Source organism: Mya arenaria, chromosome 7 (genome assembly GCF_026914265.1).
Source record: "Mya arenaria isolate MELC-2E11 chromosome 7, ASM2691426v1".
Taxonomy (NCBI): Eukaryota; Metazoa; Mollusca; class Bivalvia; order Myida; family Myidae; genus Mya; species Mya arenaria.
The window spans coordinates 67,081,433-67,106,254 of record NC_069128.1 but is presented as its reverse complement, the minus strand read 5'-3'; the positions used below and the strand labels follow the sequence as shown (position 1 = coordinate 67,106,254).

The following is a 24,822-nucleotide window of genomic DNA, read 5'->3' as shown; positions in this document are numbered from 1 at the left end:
CTCCTCAAGACAACTTTCTACTTGTTGCTGTTCCATTTTAAAAAAGATCTTAGTCAATTTTAGTCTTATTAAATCATAATTTTTCTACATAATAAAGTAGACAGAACTTTAATAAGCATTGAAAACAAACACAAACGGTGAGGAAAAGAAATGCGTGGCCATTTGTGACGTTGAAACAGATTATTGACATTACGACTGAAATCCTTTCATGAAACGGCTCCATTGGGGTCAATATCCAGTAAAGCAGACACCGGTTTCTATGTAGATGATTGACTTTTAATGGTTTTCACAATTGATCACAGGGTAATCATAAATTAACAAAGAAAATGGAGCACAGATATGAACTACGAGACCTTTTTAGGAATCCCATAATTAACCATCAGTTTAATCAATCAACTACACAGGGCAACAAGGCCCCATTTTAAGATTTTTTCTTTCTTGAAGTCCCCCCCCTGGTGTTGTGTTTGGTGTCTAGTGCTGCTTCCTTCGGAAGGAGCATCCTGAAATGAACAAATGGAAAACAGTTTGATTCATCGTTACAAAATGGAGCATTTCAGACACAAACTACTAGCTATTAAAAAGTTACACACTTATCGATGGATTGCCAGGGTTATTAATAAATGTCTTAAGTCAATTCTTATCATAAGTTGATTTTTAAGAAGTTTGTACCGTAAATGACTGGGTAAAAGACGATAGGGGTAATAGACGCAAACAAAAAAAATCCGTGAAAAATCTGAGAAAAAAGCGTTTAATCTATGTTTTGGGTTAAAGGACGCATAGAAAATATGTCAAAAACGTCTGTCAATTTCGGCCACCATGTTTGTTGACAGTGACGGAAAAAAAAAATCGTGAAAATGGCGATGGTTATCTTTAAAACCATACAATGAAAATGCAAAATGTGTTTCATTTTAATTTGTTTCATGTTAGGAAAGGCACTAAAAAGAACTGATTGTGACCATTTGTTTCTGGATAGCACTGAAAGGTGCCTGTTATGAAAATATGTAAGATTTCTTTTTGACAGTAACCTGTCGAGAATGAAGTTAAGTTACGCATAAACCTTATATTGTACGGGTTTGTTCTCAAAATGTCAACACCTACAGAAAAGAATAAAGTTCGCATAATTGTGTGAAAAAACAAGACCATTATCGCATCAATTTGTAGTATTGGTATGTTAAACAGAACAAAAGGCAATGAAAGTTTTTCACACCTTATCATACAACTGACAAAAAATATTTTGACAGTGCGAAACTTTGCTTTTTATATGCATGTTTAATTATAGTTCAATTCAATTTATTATTCAAAATAATATTAAATAACTTTAATAACTTTAATCGAAAAATATTTTTGTTTAAATTATTAACGTCTTACGATATACCGTATCCCGATCTTCAACGTCTTAACCCATATATACTCGATCAATATGACACGAGTAACATCCCTTTCTACATAAAACTAAACAAACTCTCGGCTTGAAATCGACCTCAGAAAAAAAGTTCAAAAAATTGTTACTGGGTATTATACGCAGGCATTTTTTTACATCAAATTCTGAGGGGAAAAGTGTGTCTAATACCCAGTCATTTACGGTAGTCAGTTTTAAAGAAATGAACAAGTGACTTTAAAATAGAAGTGTGTTAATTACATTTGATTAATGAAAATAAAGTATTCTAGATAGAATTAAGTTCTTATGACAAGTGAGACTAAATATTTTCATTAATCTAATGTAATTTTGAAGTGAGATACAACTTAGGAAAATGACTGAAGTAAAGAAATGACTCCAAGATGTTTTAGGAATACTGGCTCTGATTGTCAAGACAGAAAATCCCAATCAATAAACTTGAAATTGTTAACTTCAAACCCAGATTTCAGGGTAAGTCATGGATATTAATCGTCTCCACAGTGACTGCGCAACAGCAGCAGGCATGAAAGGACTTCATGATTGCGGGACATTTCTTCTATCTAACAGGTGAGATTTTGACAGCACTGGTGAAGCCAGGGACAGGTTTAACAGTAGACTCAGCCCGGCTTTACCCCACTAAACTAAAGGAAGGCTTAGAAGACTGTTTAAACACCTTCAATATCTTTATTTAGTTCATGCAATAATCTGCTTGTGATGTATGAAAGGTAACCCATCTCTACTCAAGGAGCAACACAATGTGTTCATGCAATAATCTGCTTGTGATGTATGAAAGGTAACTCATCTCTACTAAAGGAGCAACACAATGATGGCTCATATAGTACAGAATTTTAGTTTGTGCACTGAATACCATGATTTCTTATCAGTCGTCCTTGTACTTTAACATTGAGAGAATGCATTTAGCTTCAAAGACTTATCAATGACAATGTATTAAAAACTAGTCCAAGACCAAAAAACAGTTTCAAGTAACCCTACCCTTCCTACGAAATGGGCGCTGACCCTAGGGTTTTTATGCTCTGTTCGTATTTTCTATATATGATATGTTTGTTTAAATATGCAGCTTAAAACCTCTAAAGCTTTAAACAGAAAATCTCTTTAATGCCATTGCCCAATGATGACAAAAACATTTTTTAACATAAAGCCTAAAAAATCTACTTATCCCTATCTGTTTTTGAAAAGGATGTCTTCCAAATCAAACCATTGATTTTTTTGCCCAACCATGAGGTCTTGTTGCACTTACGATCAATAATATTTGAATATCAATCTAAAAGCCCAAAGTCAACATCAGCAATATTTGATTACAATTGTGTCATCATCAACTATAACCTTCCAAAGCTTTTTTGTTGGGCATTAATTTTGACCCCATCTTGGTCCAAATTTCCATCATTTTAAATTATCACTTCTTCAAAATTATATTACTTTTATATATTGAAGATTTAATGTCATTCATCAAGGTTAGATGCCTGAAAATAGCGTAACAGGTGAAGTCAAAATATGCATAAGGTAAGAACGCCAGTAATAAAAAAATAAGATTCATAGGCTATTATGTATTATGGTATGTTTTAAATATCTTAGAAATTTTATTAATTCATATCTGTGCTTACTCAAAACAGGTTAGTTAATAGTATGGATTGAAAAACTTTCCACTGTGAAGAATGTGATCATATGGGTTAAAGGGCAATTATATTGAATAATTTTTCTTCATTATCGAGTATAGGAAACATTTTTTTCACTTTTGTTTTACGATAAATGACATAAGTTTATTATTGTTATATATATTTATATTTTTTTTTTCCTTTCACTCGCTCCTTATTTTTTTTTGGAAAAAATCTGAGGAACAAAATATATTAATTTGGTGTGGCATTAAGTCAAATATTTAAAATATAACTAGAGATGTTTGTCAAACATATGCTCCCCTGAGTGCCATACTCTCAGGAATACTTGGGACAATTGGATAAAATATGGTTGGACCGAAATGTGTTATTTCCCATTGGATGCACAGAAGGCAGTTTTAAGATTAGGACCAATGCTAATTCAGTGAGGATAGTAGATACAGTTCTTGATCACGTAGAGATGACTTGGTATTTGCAGACAAACATGTATCCTACAGCCAAAACAAGGCAAACGTCATTCTAATGATCACGTAGATTGGTATTTGCAGACAAACATGTAATGACGTATCCTCCTGCCCAAACAAGGCAAACGTCATTCTAATGATCAGGTTCCCCTTTTTTTCGTCCATCAAGTGTAACCTATATTATGTCCCTTTAATGAAGAAATCCTGAGTATTTACCTTCAGTGAGTCTAGCCTTGCCTCCAGTGGGCTGGCACAGCACTGTACTGCATCCGACACACAACACCACGGTCTGGGCGTGACTGAAAACTGTGGTTATTTTGTAACAGCCTGAAATGGAGTTAATATTTCATAATATTATTTGCCCAATATAAATGGATATTAAGGTCTTTAGCAAAGGTTTATAAAGGATCCGAGTAAAGAGACCAGGTGCTACGGTAGAAAAAGACTCTTTGTTTTGGGATGTGAAAGACTAAAACTAAATCTATTATAAAGTTCAGAGAAAATGTTGGAAATTTAGTTTAACTGCAGTAAAATTAAGTTCAACAGCCAAAATGTGCAGTTTGTATGAATGTATAATTACATTATAAGTTCTAGAGATTAAGCAGTGTCTGACATTTTAATTTGTTATAAATTAAATCTTAACTAAGTTTATAAGTTGAGTTGAATTGTAATTAACACAATTTTATTGACTGATGATATCTGTCTGACGGTCCTGACTGACAACATAGCAGATACTGTTGACCAAGTCATACGTCTATTGAGTTTGCACTTCTTAAGATGTCAGTACAGTACACTCAACAAGTTAGACCCACTTTCCGTTTCCCTCCGCGGATTTTGCTATCGCGGACAACAAAATGATTTTATCGACTGTCCGCGTTCCTCGGAGTTTGAAATTAAGGCCCTCGGAGGGTGATCAGTCGACCGAAGAATATCGAACTCGGCGTTCCTCAGAGGGGTTAACTCCGCGAAACTCTGTGGACACTAGATAAAAATCTACGCTAAAGTTATATTTATTTTATTAAAATTTTCAACCGATTATGACGGCTCCAGTATATTGCTATTATTCACCGACTTTATCCCTCGGAGTGAGCGAGGAAAGTGGGTCTAACTCGTTGAGTGTACTGTAATTCCACAATCTATATCATATGCATATTAAAATGAAAACTTTACCTGGACATTTGACATCCATGAAGTAGCTGTTGGGACTCTGCACGAGCCTCTTGAGTTTACACTGCCTCTTCTCCTCCTCTGCAGTCGGGTGAAGCAAGTCTTTCGCAAGCTGAAATACAAGTAGAATTAAACCTTACAATTCCATTGTTGTTATTTTTTTACTTTCTAGATAATGGCTGAAGCCAGTCCCTTTTTGGTTGAAAAAAGATAAGTACAATATTTGTGCCAAGCCATTAAAATCATATACCTTTATTGGGATAATTCTAATGAGCGATTTTCAAGATTTCTCACATATAATTGGTGAAAATGGCTGTTGTTTATTGTAAAACAGTGTTAACTAGGGTCTGCTTGCGCAGTATCAAAGTTTTTCATTGATATCACCAACACACTTGTTTTCAAGCATATTAGAGACCTGAATTATTTTTGATTACACAGGTTTCAGTCTGCATTATTAGCGTCTACAATATCGAAAGCATTCTGAAAACTTCACCAAATGTCAGGACAGAAAATGATTTTTCTTTCATTTCATATTAAACATCACACTTCAATCAAAATTTCTCTCAAAAAAATTAGGACACATGAAAGCAATTCTCTGAACATCTGACATAGAATTTACCTCAACTACTTTGACGCATTCACTGAATAATGCTGAATATGGAGTTTTGAAAACCTCATACCACCCTCTCACATAATTTTAAGCCTTACAACTAATGAATATTGATACACAAAAAGATGTTATGTGTGTTGATTAAGAACAAGCTGCTTCATTAACTCAGTTGCTAGTGTCCCAGCTGAGCACCACACCCGGAACACATCACCTTCAGGTTTACTCTGCTGGTGTCAAAAGTAAACAGCAAGAGTGTCTGGATCGATCTTAAAGAGGTTAATGTGGAGGAAATGTAGTGGTTGTGGGCAAGAACCAGCCGCACAGATCTCACTTAAAAGTAAGGCCTGACAGTTTTAATTTTTGTATTATGCACCAGACAATTGTAACCACGGCACCCCCAGGTCCGGGGAATAGTGGGGACTTGGACTTTCAATCCAGCAAACCCCGGCTAAAATCCCCGCCCTGCGGCGACGAACAGATGGTAAAATCCCCGCCGAATGCCCCCGCAACCCAAGGACCATAGGTAAGGTCCATACCCCCCTATATTTAAAGCGAAGACAAAACCATTGCATTCACCCGGCACTGCAGGGCCACCTAAAAGATAAAAAACCAGGCACATTTCCCCGGTATACCCCGGACCCGGTCCATAGAATTACCGGAATCCCCTTATTACCGGAATCCACCGGAATCCACCGGAATCTACCACAATCTGATTAAATCATACTTAAATGTTGTTTGGGGATGTTTTTAACCTTTAATATATGTAATGTACTAAGAGGTATACCTTTATAATCATATTTCCATATACAGAAAGTGACAAGCCGAAGGATTCCGGTAGTTTGCAGGTCGGATTGCCGATTATAATGATTTGACCAAGCTACCGGAATCCCCTGAGAAATAATAATTAAACTATACTTAAATGTTGTTTGGGGATGTTTTTAAGCTTTAATATATGTAATGTACTAAGAGGTGCACCTTTATAATCATATTTCCATATACAGAAAGTGACAAGGATTCCGGTAGTTTGCAGGTCGGATTGCCGATTATAATGATTTGACCAAGCTACCGGAATCCCCTGAGAAATAATAATTAAACTTTACTGAAATGTTTTTGGTACCAAAATCTAATTAAACTATACGTAAATGTTGTTTGGGGTATTTTTAAGCTTTAATATATGTTATGTACTAAGAGGTATACCTTTATAATCATATTTCCATATACAGAAAGTGACAAGGATTCCGGTAGTTTGCAGGTCGGATTGCCGATTATAATGATTTGACCAAGCTACCGGAATCCCCTGAGAAATAATAATTAAACTATACTTAAATGTTGTTTGGGGATGTTTTTAAGCTTTAATATATGTAATGTACTAAGAGGTATACCTTTATAATCATATTTCCATATACAGAAAGTGACAAGCCGAAGGATTCCGGTAGTTTGCAGGTCGGATTGCCGATTATAATGATTTGACCAAGCTACCGGAATCCCCTGAGAAATAATAATTAAACTATACTTAAATGTTGTTTGGGGATGTTTTTAAGCTTTAATATATGTAATGTACTAAGAGGTGCACCTTTATAATCATATTTCCATATACAGAAAGTGACAAGGATTCCGGTAGTTTGCAGGTCGGATTGCCGATTATAATGATTTGACCAAGCTACCGGAATCCCCTGAGAAATAATAATTAAACTATACTTAAATGTTGTTTGGGGATGTTTTTAAGCTTTAATATATGTTATGTACTAAGAGGTATACCTTTATAATCATATTTCCATATACAGAAAGTGACAAGGATTCCGGTAGTTTCAGGTCGGATTGCCAATTATAACGATTTGACCAAGCTACCGGAATCCCCTGAGAAATAATAATTAAACTTTACTGAAATGTTTTTGGTACCAAAATCTAATTAAACTATACGTAAATGTTGTTTGGGGTATTTTTAAGCTTTAATATATGTTAAGTACTAAGAGGTATACCTTTATAATCATATTTCCATATACAGAAAGTGACAAGGATTCCGGTAGTTTGCAGGTCGGATTGCCGATTATAATGATTTGACCAAGCTACCGGAATCCCCTGAGAAATAATAATTAAACTATACTTAAATGTTGTTTGGGGATGTTTTTAAGCTTTAATATATGTAATGTACTAAGAGGTGCACCTTTATAATCATATTTCCATATACAGAAAGTGACAAGGATTCCGGTAGTTTGCAGGTCGGATTGCCGATTATAATGATTTGACCAAGCTACCGGAATCCCCTGAGAAATAATAATTAAACTATACTTAAATGTTGTTTGGGGTATTTTTAAGCTTTAATATATTGAAGAAGATTTGGCACCCATTGTAACTTCAAAAAAGTTGGTTTTCTTTATTTTATCCGAAAGAATAAGGTTTCAACTGAAGGCAGTGGGTTCAAACAGGCCTTAATTAACAAACAACCCATCAGCTATCAATAATGGGGTAAACAAAAATAAGCGAGGTTATGAATTCTTTTTATTTATGAAGAAAAAAAATTCACTTTTACAGAGGAAAGTATTCGGCAGTTACATCAAAATTATCAATACGAAAATTTAATCCTAAATGGTTTATAACAGATTTCTTCGTAGTCTCAATGGCCATTAATATTATTACACTGATCGAGATACATATAATTCATTGGATAGTCGCCATTTATGCATAATTTTTAACCAGAATTTGATTGCCCTTTCCTTTGCCACAGCAATGTGACAATTTGTATACTAAAACAATGAGTGGTTTGAGAAATTATAGTTATTGTTCAAAACACAGATGCCCCCAAACGCACCTTAACGTTATTTATTGTCGAAATATATGCATGGGTCGATTTTAAAAGTTACTTTGTTAACGTGGAATGAATGTAATTTTTCATATGCTTTTAACTTGTCGACCTAAGAAATGATTTCAGCACCATATTTCTTTCTTTTTTTGCTCAAAACATGACCTGTCAATCTGTCCTCGTATCAATCGATCCGATAAGGGTTTTTATTGGGGGCCAATATATAGCGCGAATACACAGTATCGATCAGATTAGGGATTTTATTGTGGGTCATTTCCCGGGGCCAATTCATTTTATTGCAGTTAAGTTCTGATAAATTTCACACATTTGAAAATTGATTTACATCTAATTGCGTGAATTGTTTTGATATTCTCATATATCTTATTATATATATTTTATCTCTTACAAGCACATACATTGAACAATATCATTTCTTTCCTAATTATCAGGTACCTCTTAGCATAGTTTTTGAGAACTTAAACTCTAATTATTGCTTATGGTCATTTAGTCATTGTAATTAAGTAGAGTGGCACGGAACGAAAGAAAACTGCTAGAGGTTTATAAAGTTGGCCTTCTAATCATCTTGTGTGAATAACACTGATCCCGTCGCCACATGCATCCTAAAACATTACCACCCCGTCATGCTGCATACTAGAAAGCCCTTGGAAATCATTGGCGACGGCAACTGCCTATATCGGGCATGCTCATTGATAGAGACAGGCAGTCAAGACAATCATGTATTGCTGAGACTTTTAGTTGCATTGAATTGTTAGAAAACGAATATTATTATGATGTCGAAAATTTCTTTACTGACAGTCGGCTTTTTACAAGTGATTACACTAAGGTAGTGCATGATTCCATTTTTATAAACACAGAATCAGAGCTCATACATCTGTATGCAATTAGTGCAGTTCTTCAAAGATGCATCGGTTCTTATTACCCACCACAGGTAAATTCTTACCTTTCGTCCGACCCATATACCCGTCGGGTTGTTGGTCGTGGCGTTACAGACCAGCCTACTGATGCTCTAATTATGTGTAGTCGGGCGGCACGCCCCTCTACCTGGAATCATTATGCCCCAAATCACTTCGTCCCACTAGTAGGAATAGATAATGCTGATGATGATGATGAGACTACCATAGATCTGATTATAGATGATGACATGGACAGTATTGACCAGACTACAGTAATAAACACACCCTCAGATGAACATATTGACCAGACTACAGTAATAAACACAACCTCTAGAGCCGATCCTGAAAACAAAGGTCAACCATCCCGTCAGACATGACCTGATTGGGGCGAACTGGACGAACAATAACTGCGAATCGATCAACCACGTGTTAAAACAATTGATAGAGTGGAAGTCAAAATCTCTTACAGACCTGATCGATGCAATACACAGACTTGTACGAGGTCAATTTGCCGAACTCCGCAGTGCCATAATCGGCACGGGCGAGTTCCGACTTGCCCCGACTCATGAAAAGTTCAAACTGACTAAAACAGACTGGGTTACTATGACATTAGAACAAAGGTCACGGCACTTTTCCAAGTACCGCAATCACCTGTTCACGAACCCACGTCTACTGACGTCAACTAACGGACAGGTTACACTTGTGGCCCCAAAGACCCTTGGTAGGAAACCCGGACAAAGAAGAAGGAAGGTGAATGACAGAACTACTACATTGACAAAACGGACGAAGAAGGATAGTTAAGCTATACGAAGTTTTCATTGTATACGCCGTGTACCTGTTGTTGGGGCCCTTAATCACTAGGGTGGTAATACAATGAAGACCTAGTAAGCCCTTTCCTTTCACTTTATTCTATATTCAAGCATTAAAATACTTGAAATAGTATTGAAATTTAGTTATTTTAGTAATTCACAGGGGATTCCGGTAGCTTGGTCATAACATAATCAGCGGTAAACTACCGGAATCCTTGTCACTTTCAGATTAAAACTCTTACTTCATTCTATATTCAAGCATTAACATACTTGAAACAGTATTGAAATTTAGTTATTTTAGTAATTCGCAGGGGATTCCGGTAGTTTGGTCAAAACATAATCAGCGGTAAACTACCGGAATCCTTGTCACTTTTAGATTAAAACTCTTACTTCTTTCTATATTCAAGCATTAAAATACTTGAAATAGTATTGAAATTTAGTTATTTTAGTAATTCACAGGGGATTCCGGTAGTTTGGTCATAACATAATCAGCGGTAAACTACCGGTACCTTGTCACTTTTAGATTAAAACTCTTACCTTATTCTATATTCAAGCATTAACATATTTGAAACAGTATTGAAATTTAGTTATTTTAGTAATTCACAGGGGATTCCGGTAGCTTGGTCATAACATAATCAGCGGTAAACTACCGGAATCCTTGTCACTTTTAGATTAAAACTCTTACTTCTTTCTATATTTAAGCATTAAAATACTTGAAATAGTATTGAAATTTAGTTATTTTAGTAATTCACAGGGGATTCCGGTAGCTTGGTCATAACATAATCAGCGGTAAACTACCGGAATCCTTGTCACTTTCAGATTAAAACTCTTAATTCATTCTATATTCAAGCATTAACATACTTGAAACAGTATTGAAATTTAGTTATTTTAGTAATTCACAGGGGATTCCGGTAGCTTGGTCAAAACATAATCAGCGGTAAACTACCGGAATCCTTGTCACTTTTAGATTAAAACTCTTACTTCATTCTATATTCAAGCATTAACATACTTGAAACAGTATTGAAATTTAGTTATTTTAGTAATTCACAGGGGATTCCGGTAGCTTGGTCAAAACATAATCAGCGGTAAACTACCGGAATCCTTGTCACTTTTAGATTAAAACTCTTACTTCTTTCTATATTTAAGCATTAAAATACTTGAAATAGTATTGAAATTTAGTTATTTTAGTAATTCACAGGGGATTCCGGTAGCTTGGTCATAACATAATCAGCGGTAAACTACCGGAATCCTTGTCACTTTCAGATTAAAACTCTTAATTCATTCTATATTCAAGCATTAACATATTTGAAACAGTATTGAAATTTAGTTATTTTAGTAATTCACAGGGGATTCCGGTAGCTTGGTCAAAACATAATCAGCGGTAAACTACCGGAATCCTTGTCACTTTTAGATTAAAACTCTTACTTCATTCTATATTCAAGCATTAAAATACTTGAAATAGTATTGAAATTTAGTCATTTTAGTAATTCACAGGGGATTCCGGTAGCTTGGTCAAAACATAATCAGCGGTAAACTACCGGAATCCTTGTCACTTTTAGATTAAAACTCTTACTTCATTCTATATTCAAGCATTAAAATACTTGAAATAGTATTGAAATTTAGTCATTTTAGTAATTCACAGGGGATTCCGGTAGCTTGGTCATAACATAATCAGCGGTAAACTACCGGAATCCTTATCCATATTCCTTAAATACAGACTTATACTCATTATAGTCGTTGTATACTGACATGAAAACTACCGGAATCCCCGTACCCTTTCAGATAGTATGTACGTACATACGCTCATAATGATATATAATGGGTAGTAAATAATTAAAACACCTCCAAACATTTATATAAACTAAAACAATATTAAGTTTTAAATTTAAGTTATTTCTCAGGGGATTCCGGTAGATTCCGGTGGATTTTGGTAGTTAGGGAGATTCCGGTAATTCTATGTACCCCCCCGGACCTGGGGGGTCCGTGGTTACAATTGACTGGTGCATTAATCTTTCAGTTTCCATTTTTTCTGCATTCCATTTTATGAATTCAAAAGAATGATTAGAAATGCTGCAATCGGGTACAATGACAGATGTCACTCTCAAAGGCACAAGTAATTGTAAACACGCGATGACAAATCTCCTCGTAAAATGTGACATTTCTTTGATTCCGACAACCTGATTTCTAATCCAAATATGCACATTAAGAAAACATCATTACACATAAAAACGCACAAAAATGAAGCTTAAGAAATATGTTAAACAATGTCACTCAATAGCTTGCAAAGTTTAACAGCGAAGAGAGAGAAAACTTCATTTATTTCAGAGATACTCACTGGCATGTTTACAGTTTTCGTGAACCGAATAGAAAAGGAAGTTGCATGGGGTTTGCACGTGGTAAATCAGCAACGCAAAGTAGACGGGTTCAACGAAAATTGTCCTAAATATATACGTTGTAATCTAAAAATAGCGCTCGCAACCAAATTGTGCTTACCAAAACATTGCGCAACAAAATGGCCGATTCGTACTCGGGTATTTCACAACAAGTCGACATAGTCTTAATTAAGGTAGCACCCCAGACAACGAATTGATTTGTGATTGTATAATTCATAAAAAATAAAGATCAATAATTAACTGCTGATTAAGTTTGTAAAAAGACATACAATACAGCAGTTCGTTTCCATTTATTTATTTCAATAATGCGTTAGGAGTAGTAGTTATAGGAGTCGGATCAAAAGCTGACCAGTTCTAGAAAGGCCCGGTCCAGAAACAGCCCCCCTGTACTTTCAAATCAAAGAAAACACCTATATTGTGTTCGAGTAGGCTTAAATTAGATAGGATTAGGTGTGTTTTCTTTAAAGAAGTGATAATGTTAATCATTATATAGAGGATAATTGTATGGTTCAGTCACGGACCTATAAACCTGGTTTACAGTATAGGTCCATGGTTCAGTGTAATTAAGACCGTACTATTATTGTATTAATTTTCACCGCGTGCATGCAGAGTTGTATCTAAAGCTTTTTTAATTATACGCATGTATACTTGAGTGAGTCGTCAACATATACATTTTTTTCTTTATTTTGGTCTCCAAAATAGAATATGGCTTAATTAAGGCAGAGAGGTCTCCTAATAAGGCGAAGTTGAAATAAGTCAGTAACAACAGAATCATAGTCAAGTATTCCGAACAGCAACATTCTGTGAGGTGACAGTTAATTGTAATTTGTAAAATCATGGCATGTATAATTTAAACACTCATTAGCCTTATTTTAAGATTCAAATATTTGCCATATCAGGGAAACTTACTGATTTCATTGTACGCCCGGGCATACTAGAGTATGCCTAGGTACGCCCCTGACATGAGCACTAAAAGCTATATCGTGAAATGTTTACTTTTGGAGTTCAAGAGGTGAAATGTACAGCGGTCTTACACTGAACCCCTTTTTCTTTTATTATATGCCTGAAAAGGATATAAAATGACATTTAATTGTAGATTTTTAGAAAAGTGCAACAAATTGTATGCAAACGTAACGTCATTTGGAACTAATCGACGTCGTTGAAAGTGTGTTCCAGGAATGTGCACGAGGGCGTTGGAACTTGAGAGCGGGCCGTTTGAATTTCAAAATAGTGAACACACTCAAAATGTTATTTCACCGTTTGCAACAGTAAAATATCATTTTTATATCTATGATAATTCCCTATGAAATATCACAAGCCCAGAATGCGTATATTTACAGATAGATAGTTGCTAGTTTTAAAAGTGTAAGATCGTGATGTATAACAGTACATGCTTTCCCGTGTTTCCGATGATTGGATGTCAGTTCACGGTTAGTTTCGTTAGGGAACCGAATAAGTGTAATACACCTAATATAAATATTTATATGAAGTTGTTTCATCATTTATTTTTTTTTTGAGTTTACATGAACATATTTCATTTGACGAACAATAAAAACACACCGTCCTAACTGTACTTGTTTCGTAGGAAGAAAATTTGTTTTTATTTTCTATATGTCGTGCTAAGTCAATCCTTACAACTCGGGCATCTCCGTGGTAAGCTTAGGGATATAGTCAATTATGTTGGATATTGACCGGGATGTTCCGATTGGTGCTTAATCTGCTGCGGGTTTTAAGTTGACGGTCATCGGTGGCGAATCCGTGACTGTCAATCATGTGTTCGCTGGTTCGACAAAAATTAGGGGTCCCGTATGTGGGTGTTATACACTGGTGTACGTTAAAGAACCAGGGTAGCCCTAACCATGCAGGGTGACATTCCGTCTGTGCACTTTGCTCCAAAAAACTAAAATGACTGACACTCTTATCAGAGCACTCGCCGAATGGACCTTGCACGAGCCCACGTATAAATAGGTTTACAAACCACCTGACGATCGTCGAGAGGCTGATTTGTGGTCTAGTGGTAACACACTTTTAAAATTGACTCTCTATCCATGCAGGGGTCGCAGATTCGATTCCACGTCGCACCACTAAAATACTAATCGTCTTCCGGGAGGGACGTTAAATGGGGGTCCCGTGTGCCACTGCTATACACTATTACACGTTATTTAAAGAACCAGGGTAGCTCTAACCAAGCCGGTTACATTTTGTCTGTGCACTTTGCTACAAAAACCTAAAATGACTAAAGATATTATCGGAGCACCTGTCGGATGGGCCTTGCCCGGGTGAGAGTGTAAATAGATTCAATGCGTTGTACACAACGATATCATTTTTATGTATGATTTTGACAATTTCTTTTTTCTTACAATTGTATCATCTGGTGTCTAGTCTTTTAAGAAGAAACAAATCCCTGCTTCAATCATTAAGATAAATAGATAAATAAACAGCGAAGTACTTTAAAAATGTTCATTCGGATAGCCAATACATGTGTGTTTATATTGTAATATATAAACTCGACGTGTGTTGTCCAGTTTTAGATATGGCTCTATCATGATTTAGTTCAGGCAAATTCAATATTCAGTTCTTCACGCTTGGCAAGTTGCGCTGTTTTTTTTAATATAGTCTAATTTCAAACTGAAGCCAAGTATGCGCCAGCAATATGTTAAAATGACATGTAATTTAATTAAGAAAAAAGCTAATACAGTCAAACCTGGTTGAACGGTCACCTGGTTTAAAAGGCCACCGCCTTATCTGGCAATCCCGCTCCCCCGTACGTTTTTACTATATAAAGCACATGCATTCGAGTTTTTCTGACATTGTTAAACTGCAGTAATTGATAGTTATTTTATGCTAGACAGTTGGTAGGAGTGACCCCTTTGATAAATCTGAAGAAAAAAAATAATATTTTATTGTAAATGTCACTAAATTTTGTACAGGTCTAATGCCACCAAAGCAGGAATGAATTCCCATCAAATCACACTGCATTAATCGGCCAACTGTCTAACGCGGTCGCATTTGTTTGCGCAAATCAATAGGAATGTATGTGGTTAATATCAAAATAGAAAGCCTTAAGGGATATAGATAATCAATACCTTTTTATATAAAAAAAACGCGGCAATACCTGAGAAACTAAATATTTTATTTGGCTTTACCAATACACTCTTAACATACTGTGCATGTACAGTACAATGCATGTGTTTTTGTCGTTCATCTTATAACGCCAGGTAAGAAAGCGACATAACACTGTACCACTTCATAGTTCAAATCATAAGTTTAGATAGGCCTGTTTAGATAGACATTTATACGTTTGGACTTCTACTGTGCGTACAATAAGCACCTGTTCAGAAAATGTTCCGATACTTGCAAAAGTTCTTTTGTATTTTCGCAGGGATATTTAAAACTTAATATAATGGTTTATTCATTTATAATTGATTACTAGTTTAGCAATACTATTTCTATAGAGCTTGATAGCAAACTATTGATGTAATCATTTTTATGATAAATATTGTATTGTACTCTGGAACTGTGGTGACACCTTAAAGCAACTAAATAATGACGAAATGACGAAGATTTATTTTTAAAGTGACACTCTTATTCAAAATTAATACATACACATATGTATACAAAACCTATTTTTTGAGTGATAAACCTTTAACTTAAAACTAAATAATGCATTTATGGAAACTATTTATTACTGATAACAAGATTGTAGCCGTTAGTGTAATAGCAGAAAGGACAAAAATATTAAATTATTGGTGAATGCTCAAGGATTTACTGTGGTCTACTATGGTCTCATAAGGTGGAAATACTGTGTTTTATGCTCATTTCTTTCAAATTAAACTAGGTATCATTCATAACAACCACTGTTTTCGACATTTATTCATCCTATTTGGTATATTAAAACAATTGTATTGATTGTGGTAAGTCTCATTTGGGAGTGAGAGTGCATCTTTAATATAACTTAATGTTCAGCATCTAGGCGTAATAAAGAAGTTTTTTCCACTAACCCGACTGACCCTATCTTTCTCTCCCGACCCCCACTAACCCGACTGACCCTATCTTTCTCTCCCGACCCCCACTAACCCGACTGACCCTATCTTTCTCTCCCGACCCCCACTACCCCGACTGACCCTATCTTTCTCTCCCGACCCCCACTAACCCGACTGACCCTATCTTTCTCTCCCGACCCCCACTAACCCGACTGACCCTATATTTCTCTCCCGACCCCCACTAACCCGACTGACCCTATCTTTCTCTCCCGACCCCCACTAACCCGACTGACCCTATCTTTCCCTCCCGACCCCCACTAACCCGACTGACCCTATCTTTCTCTCCCGACCCCCACTAACCCGACTGACCCTATCTTTCTCTCCCGACCCCCACTAACCCGACTGACCCTATCTTTCTCTCCCGACCCCCACTAACCCGACTGACCCTATCTTTCCCTCCCGACCCCCACTAACCCGACTGACCCTATCTTTCTCTCCCGACCCCCACTACCCCGACTGACCCTATCTTTCTCTCCCGACCCCCACTAACCCGACTGACCCTATCTTTCTCTCCCGACCCCCACTAACCCGACTGACCCTATCTTTCTCTCCCGACCCCCACTAACCCGACTGACCCTATCTTTCTCTCCCGACCCCCACTAACCCGACTGACCCTATCTTTCCCTCCCGACCCCCACTAACCCGACTGACCCTATCTTTCTCTCCCGACCCCCACTAACCCGACTGACCCTATCTTTCTCTCCCGACCCCCACTAACCCGACTGACCCTATCTTTCTCTCCCGACCCTACACTTTTTTTGCCGTAGTGAGGATATTTTTTCGTATTTACCTAAACATGTCCATTTTTTCAGTAAACATGTTAAACGTTGATCATTTCATATTTAAAATTGTGTACAATAGGGATATACCCTGATATAGGTCAGTTGGGTACAGAATACCTGTTCTCGAAAAAAAAGAGTAAAAATGTTATTCCTACCTACCTACCCTATTTGTTTTCGTGGTGTTATTGGAAACATTTAGGACTTTCTTTGGCCTTCCCAGTAAACTAATTGGATTATTTATATAATAAAATGACCAAACAAAAAAAAACTTTTTTTTATTCCTGTACAAGAAACACTGCATTGTATTTTATACTTGTAAATCAAATACGTGTCCCGTACCGTGACAATGGACCCATAATCACTTGTCTGTGATGGAACATTAAATTGTATTGTATACTTGTATATCAAATACGTGTCCTGTACACAATGAACCCATAACCATATGTCCGTGATGAAACATTGCATTGTATTGTATACTTATATATAAATACCTGTCCCGTACACAATGGACCCATAATCATATGTCCGCGATGGAACACTGCATTGTTTTGTATACTTGTATATCAAATACCTGTCCCGTACACAATGGACCATAACCATATGTCCGTGATGGAATACTGCATTGTATTGTATACTTGCATATCAAATACCTGTCCCGTACACAATGGACCATAATCATATGCCTGTGATAAAACACTGCATTGTATTGAATACTTGTATATCAGATACGAGTCCCGTACACAATAGACCCATAACCATATGTCCGCGATGGAACACTGCATTGTATTGTATACCTGTATATCAAATACCTGTCCCGTACACAATGGACCCATAACCATGTGTAGATGAAGGAATACTGCATCATAATGTATTATTTTATATCAAATACGAGTCCCGTACACAGTGAAACCAAAAGCATATGTCCGTGATAACACTGCGTTGTATTGTATATTTGTATATTAAAAACGAGTCCCGTACACAATGTACCCATAAACATATGTCCGTGATGGAATATTGCATTGCATTGTATACTTGTATATCAAATACGTGTCCCGTACACAATGGACCATAACCACATGTCGGTGATGGAACACTGCATTGTATTGTATACTTGTATATCAAATACCTGTCCCGTACACAATGGACCCATAACCACATGTCGGTGATGGAACACTGCATTGTATTGTATACCTGTATATCAAATACCTGTCCCGTACACAATGGACCCATAACCACATGTCGGTGATGGAACACTGCATTGTATTGTATACATGTATATCATATAAGTGTCCCGTACACAATGGACCCATAACCACATGTCGGTGATAAAACACTGCAGTGTATTGTATACATGTATATCATATAAGTGTCCCGTACACAATGGACCCATAACCACATGCCCTTGATGAAACACTGCATTGTTTTGTATACTTGTATATCAAATACCTGTCCCGTACACAATGGACCCATAACCACATGTCGGTGATGAAACACTGCATTGTATTGTATACCTGTATATCAAATACCTGTCCCGTACACAATGGACCCATAACCACATGTCGGTGATGAAACACTGCATTGTATTGTATACATGTATATCAAATACCTGTCCCGTACACAATGGACCCATAACCACATGCCCGTGATGAAACATTGCGTTGTATTGTATACTTGCATATCAAATACCTGTCCCGTACACAATGGACCATAATCATATGCCTGTGATAGAACACTGCATTGTATTGAATACTTGTATATCAGATACGAGTCCCGTACACAATAGACCCATAACCACATGCCCGTGATGGAACACTGCATTGTATTGTATACTTGCATATCAAATACCTGTCCCGTACACAATGGACCCATAACCACATATCGGTGATGGAACACTGCATTGCATTGTATACCTGTATATCAAATACCTGTCCCGTACACAATGGACCCATAACCACATGTCGGTGATGAAACACTGCATTGTATTGTATACCTGTATATCAAATACCTGTCCCGTACACAATGGACCCATAACCAAATATCGGTGATGGAACACTGCATTGCATTGTATACCTGTATATCAAATACCTGTCCCGTACACAATGGACCCATAACCACATATCGGTGATGGAACACTGCATTGCATTGTATACCTGTATATCAAATACCTGTCCCGTACACAATGGACCCATAACCACATGTCGGTGATGGAACACTGCATTGCATTGTATACCTGTATATCAAATACCTGTCCCGTACACAATGGACCCATAACCACATGTCGGTGATGAAACACTGCATTGTATTGTATACCTGTATATCAAATACCTGTCCCGTACACAATGGACCCATAACCACATATCGGTGATGGAACACTGCATTGCATTGTATACTTGTATATCTTATACGTGTCCCGTACACAATGGATCCATAACCACATGCCCGTGATGAAACACTGCATTGTATTGTATACCTGTATATCAAATACCTGTCCCGTACACAATGGACCCATAACCACATGTCGGTGATGGAACACTGCATTGTATTGTATACTTGTATATCAAATACCTGTCCCGTACACAATGGACCATAACCACATATCGGTGATGGAACACTGCATTGTATTGTATACTTGTATATTAAAAAAGTGTCCCGTACACAATGGATCCATAACCACATGTCAGTGATGGAACACTGCATTGTTTTGTATACTTGTATATCAAATACCTGTCCCGTACACAATGGACCCATAACCACATGCCCTTGATGAAACACTGCATTGTTTTGTATACTTGTATATCAAATACATGTCCCGTACACAATGGACCCATAACCACATGTCGGTGATGGAACACTGCATTGTATTGTATACCTGTATATCAAATACCTGTCCCGTACACAATGGACCCATAACCACATGTCGGTGATGGAACACTGCATTGTATTGTATACTTGTATATCTTATACGTGTCCCGTACACAATGGACCCATAACCACATATCGGTGATGGAACACTGCATTGTATTGTATACTTGTATATTAAAAAAGTGTCCCGTAAACAATGGACCCATAACCACATGCCCTTGATGAAACACTGCATTGTATTGTATACTTGTATATCAAATACATGTCCCGTACACAATGTACCCATAACCACATGTCGGTGATGGAACACTGCATTGTATTGTATACTTGTATATCTTATACGTTTATTATACCGTTGTAGGGAAATAAATAGGCCAAAGTGTGCATTGCGCACATATATACCGGGGCAGGAGCGGGCGCGGGGTGGGGGTATATGATAGAGGGTGATTCCCGACGGACATAATTTCACGCAGGCCCTGTAAGACCCCCACCACCCGGGATTTGGACTTGGCCAGGTTATTTTCAAAGGATGACCTCCACAATGGCTCAACTGCAGTGCTTCGGGTCCGGAATACCCGAGTTCAATCCCGGGTCTGACTGCGTTTTGCTAAAATACGTTTTATCCTTCCCACCCGTCCCCTCACCCTTAAACCGGTGTGTGTATACCACGTGACAAATTACGTCGCAAATGCTACATCGGAAGGCAACATTTTGATTCGAATGATTACTTGAAACAAAGATAACTTTTCCTTTGCTTTACCATTTTAAATGAAACAAAGGGCAGTCTATGCAACTTAAAGAGCCCCGCCTTCGTTTTATTACCAGAGTTTGATTTGGTGATTAGTTTCCTCAAACACTTCGACAAACCTCTTTCCAAAATAATGTTTTGACAGTGTTACATCAGGTGGCGGTTTTGTGAAAAGGTTTGTCGAAGTGTTTTAAGAAAGTAAACTCTCAATCAAACTCTCATAAAAGACAGAAGGCAGACCTGTGTAATCGGCGTAGACTGCGCCATGTTTCATTTCATAGGATGAATAAATAGTAAAGTTATCTTTGTTTAAAGTCTTTTTTGGAAGCAAAATATTGCTTTCCGACTTAGCATTTACTAGACGTAATTTATCACGTGGTAAACTATTGAATGTAACGTTTTATGTCAATTTCGGAAACTATACATATATCACACCAGAATGTACCAGTTCAGACTTAAATTAGCCAAAATCACCAACCATTTTAATCGTGCATTTATTTCGCTGGCACATCCCCAAAGTTTCGTTTCCGAAGTAGCACACCCTTTATCGCCATCTCCTGGAAACGTAACTGAATCGTGGGACGCTTTCGGTAAGTCGACCGGACCACTGTAAAAATATTTGCCTTTCGTCTACGGTCATAGTTTACGTCAGTTTTTGTTTGTTTATATAGTACTACTAATGTATACGACCAACCCACTATTGTATGGGTTCCGTAGCCAATTATGCCATCCGCACTAGGCTGTACGATGCAAACAGATCTGGGGTTGCACTAAGCCCTCGAAATGAAGATTGTCGTCCCTTGTGGCAGAGGTTCATGTTATAAGCTGGTTATTACTAATTTCTTTAATAGAATCACGCTCGAGTCTGGTACCTAGGAAGAAATCACTATACTAGTACATTAACGTTTTGAGAGGCCCTGAGAAAGCACCCCTGAAAAAGACCTCATGGCCCCCAAAAAACCTCGTGTAAAACCCAATAGAACGCATGTTAACATTTGACCACAGCAACAAAGGGGAGTGGTTTCGAAATAACCTTCTACAGACATTAGGCCCATACTAGCGTATTTAGAGGGGTCGCACCCGGCGCCCCCCCCCCCCCGGAAAATCGTCCAAGTCTACTTTTTATTTCAATATGGGAGGTTAAAAAGTAATAATACACGCTCAAAAATGCACCATTTCTGACTACAAATGGTTAAAGTTTTCTTCAGGGAGTAACTCCAAACCGCCATGCAAACCGTTTATGACAAATACTGTCGGAATTGGGGGAGGGACGCGTGTCAAAAAGTCACGCCCCTTACGTCAATTCCTGGATCGCCCCTGGGCCCATGTGTTTACAATATGCTAAAGGTCCAGCCGGATCAATCTTATGTAGAGTCGTATCATCTAGGCATTATGTACAGAGACTCTTGTACAAATGGTATAACGTATAAAGAAATACGGGGAGGTTTGTGGACAAAGAATAAACAAATGGTGCATTTATTCTGGTATATTCATGCAGTCAGTCAGTATTTGACTTGAAGATGGACAAGTTCAACAGAAGTGTCGGGGAGAGAATAAATGAGAGAAGGAGAGATGGAAGAGAGAATGTAATGAGATGGACACAGTGCGAGGGAAATGCTAAATGTGCGAGGGGAAAGGGGAAAAGAAAGAGGAGATAGGGAGATATGCAAAAAAGAATGATAGATAAAATACGGTGAGGGAAATACGAGGTAGGAAAGGTGATATTAAACACCGATGTATGAAAAAAGCAAACGCGTGATATATTAAGAAAGGTGAAAGGTAATATAGAACAGATGGGGCGGGTGAGATTAGATAGAGATAGGACGGGGTGAAAATCATTTAGAGGAAACGGGAGAAGTTTGAAAGAGAAGAAATTAAGATGTAATATACGAAAGGGTGAACGAGATAGAAAATGAGAGAATGATATGGTATACAGAAAATATGAGAGGATTGAAAGAGGAGGAGGATGTTGGATAGGGAAGGAGGGAATGGGGTAAGAAAGGGATGAGTGATATAGGAAAGGAGGGAATGGGGTAAGAAAGGGGTGGGTGATATAGGAAAGGAGGGAATGGGGTAAGAAAGGGATGGGTGATATAGGAAAGGATGGAATGGGTAAGAAAGGGATGGGTGATATAGGAAAGGATGGAATGGGGTAAGAAAGGGATGGGTGATATAGGAAAGGAGGGAATGGGTAAGAAAGGGATGGGTGATATAGGAAAGGATGGAATGGGTAAGAAAGGGATGGGTGATATAGGAAAGGAGGGAATGGGGTAAGAAAGGGGTGGGTGATATAGGAAAGGAGCGAATGGGGTAAGAAAGGGGTGGGTGATATAGGAAAGGATGGAATGGGGTAAGAAAGGGATGGGTGATATAGGAAAGGATGGAATGGGTAAGAAAGGGATGGGTGATATAGGAAAGGAGGGAATGGGGTAAGAAAGGGATGGGTGATATAGGAAAGGAGGGAATGGGTAAGAAAGGGATGGGTGATATAGGAAAGGAGGGAATGGGGTAAGAAAGGGGTGGGTGATATAGGAAAGGAGGGAATGGGGTAAGAAAGGGATGGGTGATATAGGAAAGGAGGGAATGGGGTAAGAAAGGGATGGGTGATATAGGAAAGGAGGGAATGGGGTAAGAAAGGGATGGGTGATATAGGAAAGGAGGGAATGGGGTAAGAAAGGGGTGGGTGATAAAGGAAAGGAGGGAATGGGGTAAGAAAGGGGTGGGTGATATAGGAAAGGAGGGAATGGGATAAGAAAGGGATGGGTGATATAGGAAAGGAGGGAATGGGGTAAGAAAGGGGTGGGTGATATAGGAAAGGAGGGAATGGGGTAAGAAAGGGGTGGGTGATATAGGAAAGGAGGGAATGGGGTAAGAAAGGGATGGGTGATATAGGAAAGGAGGGAATGGGGTAAGAAAGGGATGGGTGATATAGGAAAGGGGTAGGAGAAGGTACAAAGAAAATATGAGAGATTGGAAGCTAGAAAACAGTTCAGGGATAGAAAAGGGGGAAGCAAAGGTGAGTTATGGAAAGGGAAGCCGAAAAGTGGGGTAGGAAATGGGACAGAGGAGAAGGCAATGGAACATCATAGGAAGTGTCTTGATTACAAGGTAAAATATCACCAGTACTACTATTCAACGAGCACAAGCAAATGCATTTTCTGCAGTATTAAAAATCAAATGTGCGTATCATTACACGTCAAGACGATATAATTATATAAAAAGATAAAAACACAAGTTGAAATAAGTGAAGAAAGCTGGAAATTTCCTAATTCATGGTAAATAAGCATACTGAGCTCTGCATTTAAAGTAAACGCAGATGCATTTTCTGTATTTTGAATCTGAATTTTTGAAAAAAGGTTGATTAATGACTTCGGTAAGAAGACGCCAGCAATCAGTTTTCAATTTACTCGATGCAAATGTTAATGTTATTGCTACGGTATATGGGAAATAGACATATATATATGAGGAGAAAGAAATGCTAAGACCTGGGGGTCTAGCGGTATTGCGGTATATTTTCCATATACTGTAGCAGTACTGTACCCCCTGCCACTATTTAAAAAGAAAATAATTTCTGGGGGAGAGGCGAATTTCAAAGGGTTGTGCCCCCATATAACGCCCCCCCCCCCAACGTCAATTTCTGGACCCGCCCCTACTTTGCCTTTATGGAAAAGGAGTTTTGTTTAAGTGGGATTGTTTAAATCTACTGGATAAGATGTGGCATTAAAAAAAAAGATTTCAGCGGGCGTTTTGAAAATTGATTATCAAACTAAAATTTCAAATGTATTGAAAGAATTAACCATTATACAGTGGTTTGTGTCAACTTGAGGAACCCATGGAACCGTGCACGTGTGGACTGGCCGTAGCTGGGATAACTAATTGTTGTTATAATTGTACTGTTACAGTGCTCTAATCCAGCTTGCGTTTTGTAATTTTCTGCATAAATATTAACGGCTTTTGTAAATACAAAAGTGTATGCTTTTATTTTCATGTCACCAATTAATTGTTATGTTGTGTATGTTTGATATTCATGTCGGAAAATAGCTCATTGACCTAACGTTCTTTTATTTGTTACCGTATACCCAACTTTACATATCGTCGCTCTAGTGCAAAAACTCAATAATTGCATATAAAATATAGAAGCAGATATCGAGTTATTCCATTAAGGTGACGAGTTATTAAACATGCTTGTATCGCTTGTATCAA

At 37.5% G+C, this 24,822-nt stretch overlaps 1 protein-coding gene across 1 annotated transcript; it reads right to left on the bottom strand.

The window, feature by feature from the left end:
* Positions 1–254: 254 nt before the first annotated feature.
* Positions 255–12,225, bottom strand: LOC128241423 (40S ribosomal protein S27). Its single transcript, XM_052958342.1, has 4 exons — positions 12,127–12,225; positions 4,662–4,770; positions 3,708–3,818; positions 255–500 (listed from the first exon to the last, which is right to left on the bottom strand). The coding sequence occupies exons 1-4, from the start codon at positions 12,130–12,132 to the stop codon at positions 472–474; spliced, it is 255 nt and encodes an 84-aa protein (XP_052814302.1). The 5' UTR covers positions 12,133–12,225; the 3' UTR covers positions 255–471.
* Between the last annotated feature and the right edge of the window lie 12,597 nt (positions 12,226–24,822).